Source organism: Colobus angolensis, unplaced genomic scaffold (genome assembly GCF_000951035.1).
Source record: "Colobus angolensis palliatus isolate OR3802 unplaced genomic scaffold, Cang.pa_1.0 Scaffold164, whole genome shotgun sequence".
In the NCBI taxonomy this organism is placed as follows: Eukaryota; Metazoa; Chordata; class Mammalia; order Primates; family Cercopithecidae; genus Colobus; species Colobus angolensis.
In genome coordinates this window covers 1,167,087-1,183,807 of record NW_012114755.1, presented here as the reverse complement: position 1 = coordinate 1,183,807, position 16,721 = coordinate 1,167,087, and the positions used below count along the sequence as shown (strand labels likewise).

Below are 16,721 nucleotides of genomic sequence, written 5' to 3'. Positions count from 1 at the left end.
TTCTTTTCTTTTTTCCCCCCAAGATGGAGTCTTGCTCTGTTGCCCAGAGCTGGAGTGCAATGGTGTGATCTCAGCTCACTGCAACCTCCACCTCCTGGGTTCAAGCAGTTCTCCTGCCTCAGCGTCCCAAGTAGCTGGGATTACAGGCGTGCGTCACCATACGTGGCTAGTTTTTATATTTTTAGTAGAGACGGGGTTTTACCAAGTTGGCCAGGCTGGTCTCGAACTCCTGACATCGTGATCTACCTGCCTCAGCCTCCCAAAGTGCTGGGACTACAGGCGTGAGCCACTGAGCCAAGCCTGGGAATTTTCTAACTGGGTTTAATGGTAAGATCCATGGTAACTCATGAGTTTCTGGAGAAAACCAATATGGGCTAGGAGAGAGTGAAGCCAAGCAGAGACATGAAGTGGGCAGCCTAGAAGTGTGAGAGGAGCTCTAGCTCCCAAAGTCCATAGATGCTGTGGTGCTTATAGCTCTACCTCCAGATATGAGCTGCCCCATGAGCTTCCAACACACCCTTTTGTGGGGTTTAGGCTAGTTTGAATGAGGTTTCTGTCCTGAAGTATTCTACACTAGATGTGTTGCCATACCTGCTTCTTCTCCTGAGGTCCCTATCTGTGTAACGGCACCACCACTTACTCAGAAGCAAACCATGGCCTCACATCTGAAGCAAACCAGAGCCTGGAGTCATCCAAGGCTCCTCCTTCCTCTTCACTTTCTAGGGCCTCCACACACAAGGCGCTGTGAAGTTGCACAGGTTGTCACTACACAAGTGTACCCAGCTGAGGAGGTGAGTAGGGGCTGAAGTCCAGCCAGCTCTCTGCCTGCCTAGTCATGATCCCTGGTGCAGGGCAATGTCCCAGGAGAGAAGGGGTACTTTCTTCTAATTATACACGGACCCCCTCTAGGATCCTGGGACCCTCTTCATGTATAGAATTGCTTCCCTTGGTGCAGAAATTCTGCCTCCTCTGTCGATCTGCTTGCCTTCTCACTCGACATTACCACCTCTGCTTACACCTGTTGCCTTTCCTTATGGCGTTTCTCATCATTTATAACAGGTATTTATTCACTTGGTTCTTCATCTTATGGCTACTTCCCCAGTCGATTTTAAGCTGTATGAAGGTAGAGACTGCGCCTTCAATGTTCTCTGCTGTACCCTGAACACCAACACACTATTTGGCCCAGGCCAGTTCAGGATATGTCATACCTCCTGTAAGCAACTCCAGTGACTTCCTGAAAGATCTCCCTGTCTCAAGTCGTGTTCTCTCCTACCTATTCCACCAGCCCAAACTGGCCTTTTTAAAATGCAGAATTATTTGTATCCTTCCCCTGTTTAGATTACTGTGTGGCTCCCTACTGCCCTCAAGATGAAGTCCAGATGAGGTCCACTGTGGTCCTGCCTCTGCCATTCCATCTTCCTCTGGCCCCTCCCCATGAGCATCTGCAGTTCCACAAAGGCAGTTTTCTTTCTCTCACCCCTGGATCTTTGCACCTGCTGTTTCCTCAGCTTGTAGCCCCCTTCGTTGGCTCCTCTTTCATGACCAACTCCTTCGAGATTCTCATTAAAGTTTACCTGTTTGTCTGTATCTCCCCCAGACTAGTTAGGAAACCTTCCCCTTTGCTTCTATGGCATTCCCCTGCTACGTGCACCTCCAGTACAGCACTTAATTCATCCGGATGTAACCAGCTGCTAAAAGGATCCCATCCTTCCCAAATGTTTGTGTGCTTCCCAAGGGCGGGAGCTGCATCCAACGGTCTCTGTTTTCACCCAGCTCAAGACCTGGCATCTGTGGAATCAATGAATTCATGAATGGACACCAGGGGGTCTCAAAAGAGTATAAAGAATTCCAAGGGACATGTGAGGAAGTGGCCAGAAGACAAGTGGAGGATCATTAGTAACAGAACAGCTCTGGGCAGCTCCCCAGGGACCCTGTGTTGGGGAGAGCAGAGAATGGATCCTCAGACAGGTGATGAGGATATTCCTTCTGGCATCACATCCTGCGTGCATTCCTGAGGGCCCCCTACTTGGCGAACAAAGCCCTTGAAAGTGGGCCTGTAGGGTTTTCAGGAAGAGCATCTGTGGGTGGGATGTAGGAGGTCCTGAGGTCCTGATGGCACACGTGTGTTGGGAGTGGGGAGGTGGTATGTGAATGGGGAAGAACCCTTGCCAGATCATCCCTCAGGGGCCTTGGACCCAAGGGAAAGCACAGGTACCTCTGTGTGTGTGTGTGTGTGTGTGTGCGCGCGCATGTGCGCACCCGTGTGCATTGTGAGTGCATTGTCTACTCTTGTTTCTTAAGAGACAGCTCAAATGACAACTCCTCCAGAAAGCCCTCCCTAACACCCAAGCTAAATAAATGCCCCCTCCTCTGCTCTCAGAGAGTTATAGCCTGATGAAGAGTACCTATGCCACCTGTGATGATGCTGGCCCACATGCCGCTCTGCTCACAGGATCCCAGCTCCTGTCGTCCTATGGAATCTGATAGAGTAGTGGTGCTCTAGGTGCTGGGTAGAGGTGTCTGTGCCTGTCTGGCCTTCTATGTTGCCTCTTTGCCTTTACACCTATTACTAATGGCCTGTAAGGGCCAGAGAGCTTACAGCACATCTCTACACTCATTTAGCTTTTCCTCAGAATGCTGTGGGCACCCTATCACATCTTCTATACCCACGAAGCCCCCAAGTGATGCCTGGGCCACAACTTTCCTGTGGTTCTTCTGGTTATCACACCTGGGTTCACTCACTGTATATGGAGGGGATGATTCTCAGCCTTGAATAAACTTCAGAATCACCTGCGGAGCTTTTGAAAAAAATTACAGTACCTGGCCCTGGGTTTCTGGAGCAGAAACATTAAATCAGAATCTCTGGGGGGTGAGCTCAGACATGGGTTTAAAAAATACTCATATCAACCTGTGTAACCTTCCATAAGAGCCATGGAAGTGTGTGGTGATGTAGTCAAGGTCAGAGGAACTTCCCCACGTATTGGAGAAATTTGCACCCCTCCTTCCTTCCCCAGGCAGCAGGCTTCCTCCTTGCAATCCGCCTGCCGCCTACAGGGGTCGCTGAGGGACACCTGGCCCAGTTTGCGGATTTTCCTCAGGATCCCACTCCCATGCCCAGGGAAAGCCGGAGTCACCGCGGTATAAATTAGCGCCTTTATTTTGAACACCTGAGCGAGCGCCCGCGGCTCGCCCGCCTGCGGTATAAACGTACAAATTCCCTGTAGCACCACACACCATGCCTCAGAGATAAACACAGCCCCAGGGGCTCCTGCTCTGGCAAAGCAACTCTTATTTACAGGAATAGATTACAAAAGTATTATAAAAAGTGGTCCTGAACCGGGGAACGGGTTGGGAGTGGGTTACGGTTACACCTGCTGCGTTTGGGACAGGAGTGCACCTGGGCCTCACGCCCCCCAAATTACCGGTGCATCCCGGTGCAGGGCTTAGGTCTGGGAGGGTTTCACCCCCATGGGGGAGGGCGCGAGAAAGCTGAACTTGGCCCCTCAAGGGTCAGCTCTGGCCCACCGAGGAACACGGAGCGGCCATCGCAATGAATCTCCGGGAAGGGTGCTGCGTGGAAAAAACCGCGCTGAGTCCTTGCCCTGGGTGGCGGGAGGCGGAAACTTCAGTTCTCCCGCCTCTCCCACCTCAAGAGGGGTCGCTTTTAAAGCGCTGTTGGGAGGGGGGCATTTAAGTTCAATCTTTTGGGCGCGAGGGACCCTGGGGCACCATCCCTCGGGCGGGTGGGCGGCCACCCGCCCCTCAGAGCACCTGGTAGATCGGGTTGGGGTTCGCACCCTCAGGGCACTGCGGGGCAGCGTCCGGGGACTGGGTGGGGTCGCCGCTCTCTCCGTCGCTGGAGGCAGCAGCCTCTTGCCCGCTCGGAGGCGACTCCGGAGGCACGTCGGCCAGCAGGAGCGCGGGCGCCGCAGGGCTCTCGGTGGAGATGCGCTCCACAATGCTGGACAGGCAGTCTAGGCTCGACACCGCCGCACTCTTCCCGGGCCTGGGTTCTGCGCGGGGAGGGCTCGGTTAGTAAGCAGGGGTGCGGCCGCGACAAGCCTCCCACCCCTGGGTCCAGTACTTTGAGACAGATTGGAAACTGAGGACTTGTCAGAGTCCGGGACAATCGAAAGGAGAAGGAGCTACTTGCTTAGTATTTCATCGCCTGCACCACCTCCCGGGTCATAGGCGTGTGTGAGTTGGGGTGGGGGCGTCCTAGATAGAGAGAGGCCAGGACAGCTCCATGAAGGCCATGGGGAGGAGGAGCGAGCAGGGTGAAGCCTGGAATACCTACCGCTGGGCGCCTCGCTGTAGTAGGCGCCTTCGTAGCAGTTCCGCCGCCGGGCGCCGCTCGGGGGGCCGCTGTAGTCCATCTGCAAACAGCAAGGGCGACTGAGTCAGGCCCTCGGGACGGCGCGGGGCCCGAACACCAATCCCTGTAGCCGTCCCCTCCCTAACTCTAGCCTCAGCCTCGAGTTCCGGGCCCAGACCTGTCCTGGTTGGGGGTGATTACAGGTGGGTAGGAGATGAGGTCTGCAACATGCTGGGCCATACCAAGGGCGGACAGTCACCAAGGGGCGCAAATTTACATTTTGGAAGTAGGGAAAAGTATAGAAAAAGATCTTCACGTCCGCCCTGCTGTGTTCTAATCGCGCTCCCAACAGGGTGGCTCGAACGCTTGCCCTCACGCTTCCAAAACAATTAGGCTACCCCAGTGACAGCTGCCCAGGACACGGGGGTCCTCTCTCTTGGAAAGGATCCTGTACTAAACCTCCCGCAAGGCCAGCTCCCCGCCCTTGGAAACACATCCCAGATATCCGGAGCGCCACCCTAACGTCCTCACTTCCTGGGGTCCCGGCCTTACCATGCCGTCGGAGCAGTTGGAGCGCGGGCTGGACGCGTCGGAGTCGCCACTGTAGTGTTCGCCGCCGCGGCCTGGGGGCAGCGGGCCCGGCGCATAGAAGGCGGCGGCGGCGCCAGGGGGCGCGGCGTCCTGGTCGCGCAGCAAAGCCTGCAGGCCCTCGATATAGCGGATGGCGTTGCGCAGGATCTCCACCTTGGGCAACCGCTGGTTCGGGTTGCTAGACGTGCAGCGCTTCAGCGTCTCAAAGGCCTCATTTACTTTGCTCAGGCGGCGCCGCTCGCGCATGGTTGCGGCCTTGCGGCGGTCGGCGTTGGTGGTCTTGCGCTTGCACGCCTTGCAGGCCCACAGTAGGCAGCGGCCCGCCTGGTGGTGTCCGCTGGGCGCGCGCACATGTTCGTCCTCACGCGCGCCCGGGCCTGGGTGCACCGCCCCGGGGAAGTGCGAGTGCTCTTCGGGTTTCAGGAGCGCGCCCACGTGCATCAGGCGCGGGTCCAGGTCTTCGAAGAAGCGCAGGTCCGGGGAGTCGAAACACGGGTCGTCATAGAAGTCGTCCGTTGTGGCAAAGGAGCAGAGAGAGCCGTCGGGGCCCGTCAGGTCTACGTCGCGGAGCGGTGGCGACAGTAGCTCCATATCCTGGCGGTGGCGCGGCACCGTCCTGGCTTCGCCCAACCCAAGCGGCAGAGAGTGGCCGGAATTTTCCGCCGCTCGGGAGCCCCGGCTGTTGATAGTAAAGTGCTGGAAGTCTGAATGACCACCCACTGTCCCCCACCCCTCCCTGTCCTGTCCCGCCTGATTTGTGGTTAAGGAAAACAGCGGCAGCGCCCTAGGGCTTCCTCACCCCTAGCTTCGCGCCAGGCGCCCTGGGCTATTTATCCGTAGTAACCTAAACGCCCCGGAGCCCAGGCTGGCAGCTGGGGGCGGGGGAGCCCAAGACCAATAGGAATACAGCGGGGCGGGGCTTGGGGTGTCCCCTGGGTGGCCGCAGGGGCCCGCAGAGTGGCCAGCCAGCCCGCGCCTCCACACTGGCGCGCGCTCTCGGTCCCCCACCGGGCAGGGAGGGAGGGAGCGACCAGTAGCCTTAGGCGGCTGCACTTGGCTCTCCGGCACGCCCTTTCCAAACCTCTCCAACACCCGACTGCTGTGTCCGCGGGAAACGCTGGCTGTGCGCGCTCACCTCTGAGCTGACTTTTAATATACTCCTCCGCCCCTGATTTGTGGGGAACCCATGGGTAGAGCAGCTGTAGAAATCAGTTCGTGAGTTATTTGGACAGAGGCAAGGCATTAGGGGCATAGAGCTGAGAGAGTGAGACCGTGAAAGAGGGACCGAAAGAGGTTGAGAGACACGCAGAAAGCAGAAAGCTTAGAGTGTCAGGGGCAAAGAAACGCACGAGTGCACAACAGGCAGAGAAACCCCGATAGTTGAAGTGGGAGAGCCCGAGACAAACGGGTCGTAGAGGCTGTGATATTCCGCCAGTCCCCGACCTGGGAGTTGCTCAGGAGGTCGTGGGCCCAGTCCTTCTTCCCTAGACGCTTAGAAACCCCGCCATGGTTGTACGGGAATCGGAGATTGCTGCTAAAGCTTCGTGCCAATCTCTCCAAACTCGGATCCTGCCCAGGTGAGGAATCCCGTTCATCTAAATCTGCACGTTTCCACAGCAGGGTTGTCCAGTGCCATGTCTGGGGTCTAGGCTGAGCTGCCTCTTCAGCTGGGAAGAAAACCCTTCTCCTCCGGTCTTGGCTCTGCCTCACCTGCGGTGCTGAGTCAAGGAAAGTGCATTTGGCCAAGGTCGCAAACTTCAGGACCTGGCCTGAGAATCTCACCTCATCTCACCTGAAGTCTCTGAGGGTGCAATTTGCAGACCAGTTGAATCTAGACTCCAGAGTGCCCCAACTGTGTGATTTTGTGGAAGTCCTGTCTCCTTCCTTAGCCTCAGTTTCCAGTTATAGATTTAGGAATGACTAATTCCTTGGAGTAATTGTGGTGGGGATGAGAGTCTGAAGAGACCAAGAATGTGGAAGCCCTCAGGCAGTGATGCAGGGTTATTCGAGCAAGGGGGCTTTCAGAGTTGGATGCTATGTCCCGCAGGCTTACAACTCGTCCGTGGCACCATGCCCTGACGGAGTCCCACGTAGTCTCCAGGCCTCAGCTGTGTCTCTTTCCTGCAGCCTCACTGGAAAGGCTGGAAACAGGAGGAGGCAACTACCCCATGGAATGTGGGAACTCTGGCTCCCACACAAGCCTCAGCATACCCGCCACCCCCATGGGGGCCTCTCAACCTCTTCCTGAATATGTAGTTCACACAGTCCTCTCAGCACTCTGGCTAGGAATCTCCGCTGGCCATACATCCCTGCCTGGATCTCCCCTCCTGGAAACCAGAAATTTAAGCAGGAGTGATCTTTGTGCCTTTCCCACTAACTTCTGGAAGGCATCCTAGCTGGCGGTTCTGGGCCCTAAGAAGTCTTCCCTTCCCACAAAGACCCAGAGGGGTCTTTTGGGGTCCTACCTTCTTCACTTCTCTGCTGCTGGTAGTGGTGCTGAAGGTCTCCCTTCATGAAGTACTCACCTCGCTTTACTCCATAGGACCACCTGTATTTGTTCATTCAGTAAAGTCTACGTCATGGAGCAGCAGTGATGGTAACTCTAAATCCTGGCAAGGGCAGCAAAGTCCTGGCCTCACCCCACCCAAGCTGCAGGGGGTCACCCAGAAATCCACATATTGTTAGGTATCCATTATATGCCAGTTACCAGTCCAAGTGTGGGGCTAGAGCAATGAACAAAACCAAGACTCTGGCACTTACATTGTCAATGTAAGCAGGGTGACAGACAATGAACAAATAACAAGGAAGTATGTGATGCCAGGAGGTTAGAAGCTTATGAAGAAAAAGCAAGGCAAGGGGACACAGTGACGAAGATTATGGAGTGATTAGAGAAGGCCTCTCTGCTACATTTTAGCAGAGACCTGAATGAAGAGAATTGGAAGCAGATACCTGGAGATATGTAGGGCCAGATAGAGGGATAAGCATGTGCAAAGTTCCTGAGGCAGGACTCTGTTTGGCAGATTCAAAGTATGGCGAGGAGGCTCATATGTCTGCAGCAGGGTGAGTAAAAGGGATAGTGGGAAATGGGGTGAGAGAGAGAGAAAAGGGATTATATTCTGAGTTGGAAAGCCACTGGAGGGCTTGAGCAGAAGAGAAGAATATCACCATCTGATTTACATTTTAACAGGAGCATGCTGGTTACTGGAGGGAAAGGGCAGAAAGAGGGAGACCAATTAGGAGGCTATTGTTATAATCCCAGTAAGTGGAGCTGGTGAAAAGTGGTGGTTGAATTGTAGATATATGTTTTCAAGATGGAGCTAACAATATTTACTCATGATTGCATGTGGGCAGTGAGATAAGCAAGGAGCTAAGGCTGATTCCTGCAAGAATGGAGTTGGGAAGACTAGGTTTGTGGGTGGTAGATTAAGTGTCCAGCTTTGGGCAAAATTTGAAATGCATATTGGATATCCAGATGGAAGTGTGGATTAGGCAGGGGGATTTTTGAGGCTGGAGTTCCCGAGGAGAGGTCTGGGTATGAGGAAGAGCTGTACACTCTACCTCTAAGACCTGTCTCAAGTCTGTCCATCTCCAGTGTCACCATCCTGGACTAAGCTGTCACACTGCTGCTCTGGATGACCACAATAACCTGGCTGCCCTCCTCACTTCCTCTAGTCTCAATATAATCCATTGGTTATGTAGCAGCCTGAGTAGACCTTTACAGTGTAAATGGGATTATGCCATCCTTCTGCTTCAAATTCCCCAGCAGCTTCTTGTATTTAGAGTAAAATCTCATCTCCATCCCCTGGCTTATCAGGCCCTGTATGAGCTAGCCTCAGCCTGTGACTCCTACTACACCTGGAGCCACTATCCTTTTTGATTGCTCTACGCCAGTTAGCCTGACCTCCTTTCTCATCTTCTAACACTCTGAACAGGATCCTGCCTTGGGGCCTTGTCCTTGCTGCTCTAAACTCATAGCATTATGCCCTGGGTTTTCCCCAAGATTGACTGCATTTTATATAATAGATCGTCTTGCCTCCTTGGGACATCACTGACCATTCCCTCTAAGATAACTGCCTCCCATACTCTGGGTCACGCCACCCTGTTCATTTCCTTCCAGGCACTGCCACTGTTTATAATCTTCTTCATTAGTTTGTTCATGACTGACTTAGCCCCATGAAGGCAAGGACATTTTGTTCACAATGACATTTCCAGAAACCATCACAGTGGCAGTCACACAGTAGGCACCTGATAAGTGTCCAATGAATGAATGAGTGGCCTCATGCCCTTTGGATCTCTATGCATATATTTGAACTTCTTGAACTGTGACATTAATGAAGATGGTTGAATTTCTTCAAAACTTGGCAGTCACATACATGATTAGACATCCATGTTCTATTACACTTGCTCTTCCCAGGAAAGGCTCAGATCCCATATGCCTGAGGCATGTTCTCTTACATTGGGCATTATACATGGCATGCTGCAATATTGTAGTGGTATACTATAGAGAGATTTGGCATCTATGATGTGTCTTCTTATTGTTTTTTCACTATATTCACAATGAGGAATGTAAGTAATTGTTGTATTGATGATTTAGAAACAAATACTTCTTCCTACTTGCTCAAGGCTCAGCAGAAAGCCTGGTGCATAGTAGGCACTCAATAAATATTTCTTGGGCAAATGAATGAATGAGTCTACTTAATTCAAGAGTACTCTGAGATTCCCAGGTGAGCTATTCAAACCACTTATCTATGCAAATCTAGATTTTTCCCAAATCTGAATAAGCAAGAAACTACAAAATAAATTGGATGCTGAGACAAGTGATTACAACTTTGCTTTTTGTGCTTTGTGTACACAAAAGTTTATAAAAACTTCCTCAGGACTGTCATCAAGTTGTCTTTACAATAAATAAGTAAATGTTATATGTTTGAACTTACCAAACACATTTAATATTTTATCACTTGTGGCTTATAAATCTAAACTGCTTTGACAGTTTTAAGCTTGATTTATAGTTATATCTTCTTCCATAATTAGGAAGTGCTGTTTTAAAGCACACAGACATTTTAGTGGTAAAATGTCATTTTTATATTAGGCTTTCAAGTGGGATTTTTGTTTGCTACCAGGTTTCTGTTGCTTAAAAGAAGACTGGAACTTACTGAACTCGGTGACCATTTCAGACGTCTCCAGGCCTGGCATCCACACCTGCCTGGAATCACCTTTCTGGTTCTGTCTCCTCTTTGAAGAGAGGTTTGTCAACACCATCATCTCATCCCTGCTGCTCACAGAGCAGGGAGAAGTATGTGCAACCTCGAACATGTTGTCCTTTTAGTACCAGTGCTGGGTTGGGGGCAGAGGGAAAAAGGATACCAAGTTTGGAAGCTGAAAAAATTCAAACTCTTATACTGCAGAGTCTAGTCAACGGTGCCCTTTGTCCACAGGTGCTGGACTTGTTCTGTGAGGGGCCACTAGCAATGAGCTGAGGGATTTTGAGGGGGTCCCCTGGCAGCCCCCTCACCCCTCAACGCAGGCCTGACCAGAATGATAGGCTCTGTGCCTGGGGGCAAGTGCACACCTCACCCTGGGCTTGGCTTCTGCTGTCTTCATGATGAGGGGCTTCTTTGGTGGGGAGTGGGGAGGGAGTGCTGCCTGGGCTGCCCCTTCTCCCTCTGCCCTTTCCAGTCCCCCCGCCCCCAGCTCCCTTGGCTGGCTTGTCCAGGAGCTATAAATGGAGAGCTGGCTTCTGGAAAGGAATGCGGGCCTGGCTGGGCCCCCACAGTGTTGTGCCCTCAGGGAGCGGCCCTGGGGCTCCCGGCAGCCTTTATATATATAGCCTCTGGAAACCCAATCCAGCCTGCACCTGCCCCAGTCTTCACGCACCCTGCCCCTGCCCAGGCTGGGCCTGTGGCTCTGCACTTGGGCTGACACAGGCTGCGTATCTGACCGGGAGCTGGGGGCGCCAAAGGGCTAGAAGGTAAAAGCATGAGTGGGCCTGGTGGGGCAGGGCCAGCTCCAGGTCCCCTCTCTGTCCCCAGCCTTTCCCGTCCTGTTCCTGGGTCCACCCTGAGTGCCCCCACTCCCCTCTGTCCCCTGCCAACCTTGCTCCCTGGGAAAACCTAAACCTGTCCACCACGTGGGTATAGATCCTTCTCTGGGCCCAGTCTGGGTTGGTCAGGAGGGACTGTGATATTGCCAGGATATAGACATGGTCCCAGATTAGGGACAGGGTCCCAGAGATTCCCCACAGATGGCCACATTTCCCGCTTTGAGGGTACTCTCCGGCCTCCCACAGACAAGCAGGGCTTGGGAGTCTGGCAGCTGAGCTGGGAGTTGAAGAACAGGAGTCCGCACTGTGGAGGGAGGGAACAGGAAGACAACCAACAGCATGTGCCCTTCCCTCCCAGTGTGCAGGGTGTGTGGGCAGGGCACAACTGGGGGGGGTGAGGATAGTCCCACTCTCAGTTGTCCAGTCTATGATTCATTCACTTATACAACAAACATTTATTCGGGTGCTGGGAATGTGGTGGAGAATGAAACAGACCATGTTCCTTGTCCCTGTGGAACCGACATGCTGGCAGGGCAAGGCAGACAATAAGCAATACACATAATCATAACTAAAATATATAAATGTTAGAAGGCGATACACATGGAAAAATATTACAAGCAGAACAAGATGAGCAGGATTCAGGTGCCAGGGTGAGGCCAACTGTAATGTTAAATAGAGTGGTCAGGCTGACAAGGTAACATTTGAGCAAAGAGTTAAAAGAGGCTTGGGAGTTAGCCATGTGGCCATCGGGGAAGAATGCTCCCTGCAGACAGAACAAAATAGTTATTGAACACCTTCTATGGGACAATCACCTCTGCTAGGAGCAGAGGATTCTGTGGGTACAGACAGGCATGGCTCCTGCCCTCCCAGGATGGATGCCTGGTGCTGTGGGGGCTGGGGGTGGGGCATGGGGGTGGCATGAGATAGAGTTTGGGGATGGGGTTTGATGGGCAATTTGTTACTTCTCCTTCTTCTTCTTCTTCTTTTTTTTTTTAATTGAGACAGAATCTCACTCTGTCACCCAGGCTGGAGTGCCATGGCACGATCTTGGCTCGCTGCAACCTCCACTGCTGGGGTTCAAGAGATTCTTGTGCTTCAGCCTCCTGAGTAGCTGGGATGACAGGCACCTGCCACCATGCCTGGCTAATTTTTTTGTATTTTTATTAGAGACGGAGTTTCACCATGTTGGCCAGGCAGGTCTCGAACTCTTGACCTCAGGTGATCCACCTGCCTCGGCCTCCCAAAGTGCTGGGATTATAGGCATGAGCCACCCGCACCTGGCCAATTTGTTACTTCTAATGAAAGAATATCTTACAAACCAAGAGATTCTTGAAGAACTAGGTATAATAGGCTAGAGCTGTTTATTCCCCTCTTTAAGAGGTTTATTAAAACTCCCTCCAAAACTGATGTAGTCCTTAAATTTAAGAGGGAATTCTCTAGATGTGATTTTTAAATTTAATTATAAATTCATCTAGAACTAAGCTTTAGCCCAATTCAGGATGTGAGGTGAGGGTGGGCTACTACCCAGGGAAGAGGCTGAAGGGCACTGGATGTGACCCATGTGAGCGTGGAGTTGTAGGGGGACCCTCCCTGCAGCCTGCCCAGCTCTTTCCCCCACCAGGCCCCACGTGCCATGCACACCTCACATTCCATGCAGCCCTCACAATGTCTCTCACTCCGGGTTCTTTCCTGGGTACTGGGAAGCCAGGTGAGTGAAAATAGCAGGAGTTGAGACCGCCCAGCAGGTAGGGGAAGCTGAGGCCAGGCTTAAGAACCCACTGATGCCTGGGCTTTTGGAAAGACCTGAGGCGTTCATTCATTCATCCAGTCTCTCTCCTTCAAGCTTATTCTTCATGTAATTAAAGCCTTTCTGTGCCTCAGAGGTGAGCCCTGTGGTCTTTGTGGGGCTGGATTCCTGGGGTTGGAAATACACACTCGCTGTTTACTAAACAACACAAATAAGGTGACAATAACTTAATGACTAGAAATGTTCAAGCAGGCAGGGCTCATGAAGGTGCTAATTATTCTTCCAGCCTAAAGACATTAGGCTCCTGGGGTGAGGAGGTCATATGAAAGGAGAGTTCACTACCTTCACATTTGAAAGCACCAAAAAAAAAAAAAAAAAAAAAAAAAAAAGGCAAATTAAAATTAAATGACATGCTAGAGCAAACTGTCACTAAAACAATATTACCAACCTATGATATTCCTCAAAGAGCACATTGTCCTTGAGCTCTTTGAGGAAGGCAGCCTCTCAAAGCTGCCTTCTCCTTTATGCACAAAAGGACTCCTGAAAAGCCAGAGGATGTTCCTCTGTCTCCTCTGCCTATGACACCACACAGGAGGTTGTGCCATGGATCCAGAATGTGAACCCAGGACAGAGCTGACAGGTACATTTTCTTGGAAGGACAATCTGTCCTCACCTGCATTCTTCCATATGCCTTTGTGGTGTCATAGCTATGTGCACCTGATAAACTGCAGACAAGTCACACACCGTGCTCACCTTACACTGTGCACAACTCTCATAGAATGTACAGTGCACGCTCCCTGCACACCTCTCTGATAATGTACACCTCACGCTCCCTGCACTCCTCTCACAGAATGCACACCACACACCCCCTACACGCCTCTCACAGAATGCATGTAACACACTCCCTCGACGCCTCGTACAGAATACACGCCACACACTCACTGCATGCCTCTCACAGAATGCACACCATGTGCTCCCTGCATGCCTCTCACAGAATGTACACCACATGCTCCCTGCATGCCTCTCTCATAATGTACATCTTTCACATAATGTATACCTCTCACATAATGTACACCTCACAATTCCTGTATGCATCTCACAGAATGTACAGCTCACACTCCCTGTATGCCTCTCACATAATGTATACCTTATGCTCCACCTACCTCTCTCATAACATGCATCTTTCACATACTGTACACCTCTCACATACCGTACACCTCACATACTGTACACCTCACATACTGTACACCTCTCACATACCGTACACCTCACATACTGTACACCTCACATACTGTACACCTCTCACATACCGTACACCTCACATACTGTACACCTCACATACTGTACACCTCTCACATACCGTACACTTCTCACATACCATACACCTCTCACATACCGTACACCTCTCACATACTGTACACCTCACATACCGTATACCTCTCACATACCGTACACCTCTCACATACTGTACACCTCACATACCATACACCTCTCATATACTGTACACCTCCCATACCATACACCTCTCATATACTGTACACCTCCCATATACTGTATACCTCTCACATACCATACACCTCTCACATACCGTACACCTCTCACATACTGTACACCTCACATACTGTACACCTCACATACCATACACCTCTCACATACCGTACATCTCTCACATACCATACCTCTCACATACTGTACACTTCACATACCATACACCTCTCACATACTGTACACCTCTCACACACCATACACCTCTCACATACTGTACACCTCACATACTGTACACCTCTCACATACCATACACTTCTCACATACTGTACACATCTCACATACTGTACACTTCCCATTTACTGTACACCTCTCACATACCGTACACCTCTCACATACCGTACACATTTCACATACTGTACACCTCTCACATAATGTACAGTTCATTCTCTCTGTACACCTCACATACCACATATATCTCAAGCACTGTGTATGTCTGTCATGTGCCATATCTACCTCACACTCCATGAATATGTTACACACTGGGTACATCTCTTACATTGTGTACATATCCCACTCCATGTACACCTCACACACACACACACACATCTCACACTCCGTGTTACCCCACATACTATGTACAAGTCTCACATGGTTTATACATTACATGCCGTGTACACATAATACTCCAGATACACTTGACACTCTATGTAAACTCATATGCCATATAAACCTCCAACATCAGTATGTCCCACATATGGGACATTTCCTCTCTCACACCATGTGCATATTACACATGTTACGCCTCATATACTGTGCGTGCTTCATACTCCTTGCACACCTCACTCATGTGTGTACCTTCCATGCTGTGCACTCCTCATCTACAGAACACACACACTTCACATGCCATGTGCACGCCACATATGTGTCCCACCTGCCCATATTCCTGCGCATATACCTAAGTCAGGTACATCCACACCTCGGTCCCAGTGTGAATGTTTGTCTCCACCTATGTGCCTAAACATCCCCTGGCCCATCCAGAAAGAAGACACAAAGGGGCATATATGCCATGACATTCATCTCTTCTTTGTATTTTCCAGTTTGAACTTTTCAAGCTGAATCTTCCTACCTCAAGGAGGTCAGACCTCCCTCTAAGGGCTGAGGGAGGAGCAGCTCAGGGCTGAGGGGAGAGCTGGTGATGAGGACCTGGTGATGGGGTGGCACATGTAGCAAGATCCAGAGGGCAGCTGTGGGGACCTGGAGAGGGGGCTCAGCTCTCCACCCCTCTCCTGTTGCCTCCTTTCTGCCTCATCAGCCCACCTGCCAGCCTGGGGGGCACCCAGGGACTGGGATTAAGGCACACACAGCCGTTGGGCTCTGGGACAGACACCAGCTGCAGCCCCCAGCAGCTGCCCCAGCCACATGCCTCTGAGTGGAGACCAGAGGCTTTGGAGAAGCCTGATTCCCCTGGCTCCAAAACCTGCTCATCCCTGGCCAATAGCACCCAGGACAGGGGTTTTCTGGCAGAAGAACAGAGGGCAGAGGGTCTCATGACTGATGCCCTGGCCGCCTGCGAGTCTGTGGTCTGCCTCCGTCCTACATCCCATCCTGCCACCTCCGTGAAGCTCTCCTGGATTGCTGCTTTCCCCCTGGCTTGGGAAGGTGATTTATGGCCCATGTGCCTCAACAGGCCTAACCTCCCCCAACCCTTCAAGCATTCCCCAGACACCCACTCTGTTTCCAGGCCCCAGGCTAGGTGCAGCAAGATCTAAGGATGATTCAGACAGTGTCCCCAGCCTCAGAGAGCTCTGTCTAGTGGGGAAAGAGCAATCCATAAATGAATAATCAAAACACCCTGCGGGAGCACCCGGAGGGAACAATGCACTCTCTTGTGGACACCCGAGAAGAGCTCCCCAAGGAGGAAATATTGCTATCCTTCTTCTTGGGTACTGAAGGATGAGTAGGAGTGCCCAAGAGGGGTGGGGGTGGGGGGCTGCTGTAGGGAAAGGCTTTCCGGGCTTAGAGAACAGCATGGGTGAAGGCCTGGAGGTATGACAACATGTGTTGGGATGTTCCTCAGGTGGCTGACACTGGATCCAGGGTTCCTTGGATCATTTAAGACCTGTTGCTTCAGACCCCCCGAGGTGTGTCATGGCAGAGGTAGAGGACTGCAGTGAGAGGCTAGAGACTACATGCAGTGGAGAGAGCCCGGACCAGAGCAAGAAGATCAGGGTTTTCACCTCACTGTGCTGCACCCTGCTGCGTGACCCTCTCTCAGCTCTGTCCCCTCCTGGGTCCCACTTTCCTCACATGTAGGATGGAGGCATTGGATGCCTGACTCCATATACACTCAGGAACGAGGAGGTCTTGCAGAGTCCCTGCTTCTCCCTGTCTTCTCAGCTTCCCTCTTGGGCCTCCCTTCTCTGGGCAGGAGGGCAGCTGCCCATCCTCTGACTCCATCCACGTGGCCCACATAGGGCTGGGTACACCACACAGGTCAGCCCTGGGGTGAAGCAGAAGCTGTGTGAGGCGAGGGCCCAGCA

General features: G+C 51.9%; 1 protein-coding gene across 2 annotated transcripts; it reads right to left on the bottom strand.

Annotated features, from left to right (window-relative positions):
* Window positions 1-1,292: 1,292 nt before the first annotated feature.
* On the bottom strand, window positions 1,293-5,715 carry MYOD1 (myogenic differentiation 1). 2 transcript variants are annotated; one of them, XR_001001295.1, is made up of 5 exons: window positions 4,868-5,709; window positions 4,298-4,376; window positions 3,830-4,013; window positions 3,166-3,397; window positions 1,293-1,324 (listed from the first exon to the last, which is right to left on the bottom strand). XR_001001295.1 is itself a non-coding variant. In XM_011937440.1 (3 exons), exons 1-3 carry the CDS (start codon window positions 5,495-5,497, stop codon window positions 3,763-3,765), a joined length of 960 nt encoding a protein of 319 aa, XP_011792830.1. In that variant the 5' UTR covers window positions 5,498-5,715; the 3' UTR covers window positions 3,136-3,762. The 2 variants fall into 2 exon arrangements, 1 of the variants encoding a protein (XP_011792830.1); XM_011937440.1 differs by lacking the exon at window positions 1,293-1,324 and having other exon boundaries at window positions 3,136-4,013; window positions 4,868-5,715.
* Between the last annotated feature and the right edge of the window lie 11,006 nt (window positions 5,716-16,721).

What these genes read in the sequence shown, in the direction of transcription:
- MYOD1 (XM_011937440.1), bottom strand. Translation starts at nt 5,497, where the DNA reads ATGGAGCTACTGTCGCCACCGCTCCGCGACGTAGACCTGACGGGCCCC. An exon ending in CCAACTGCTCCGACGGCATG is followed by an intron (nt 4,377 to 4,867) that starts GTAAGGCCGGGA and finishes TGCTGTTTGCAG; the next exon opens with ATGGACTACAGCGGCCCCCC. An exon ending in CTACAGCGAGGCGCCCAGCG is followed by an intron (nt 4,014 to 4,297) that starts GTAGGTATTCCA and finishes CTCCCCGCGCAG; the next exon opens with AACCCAGGCCCGGGAAGAGT.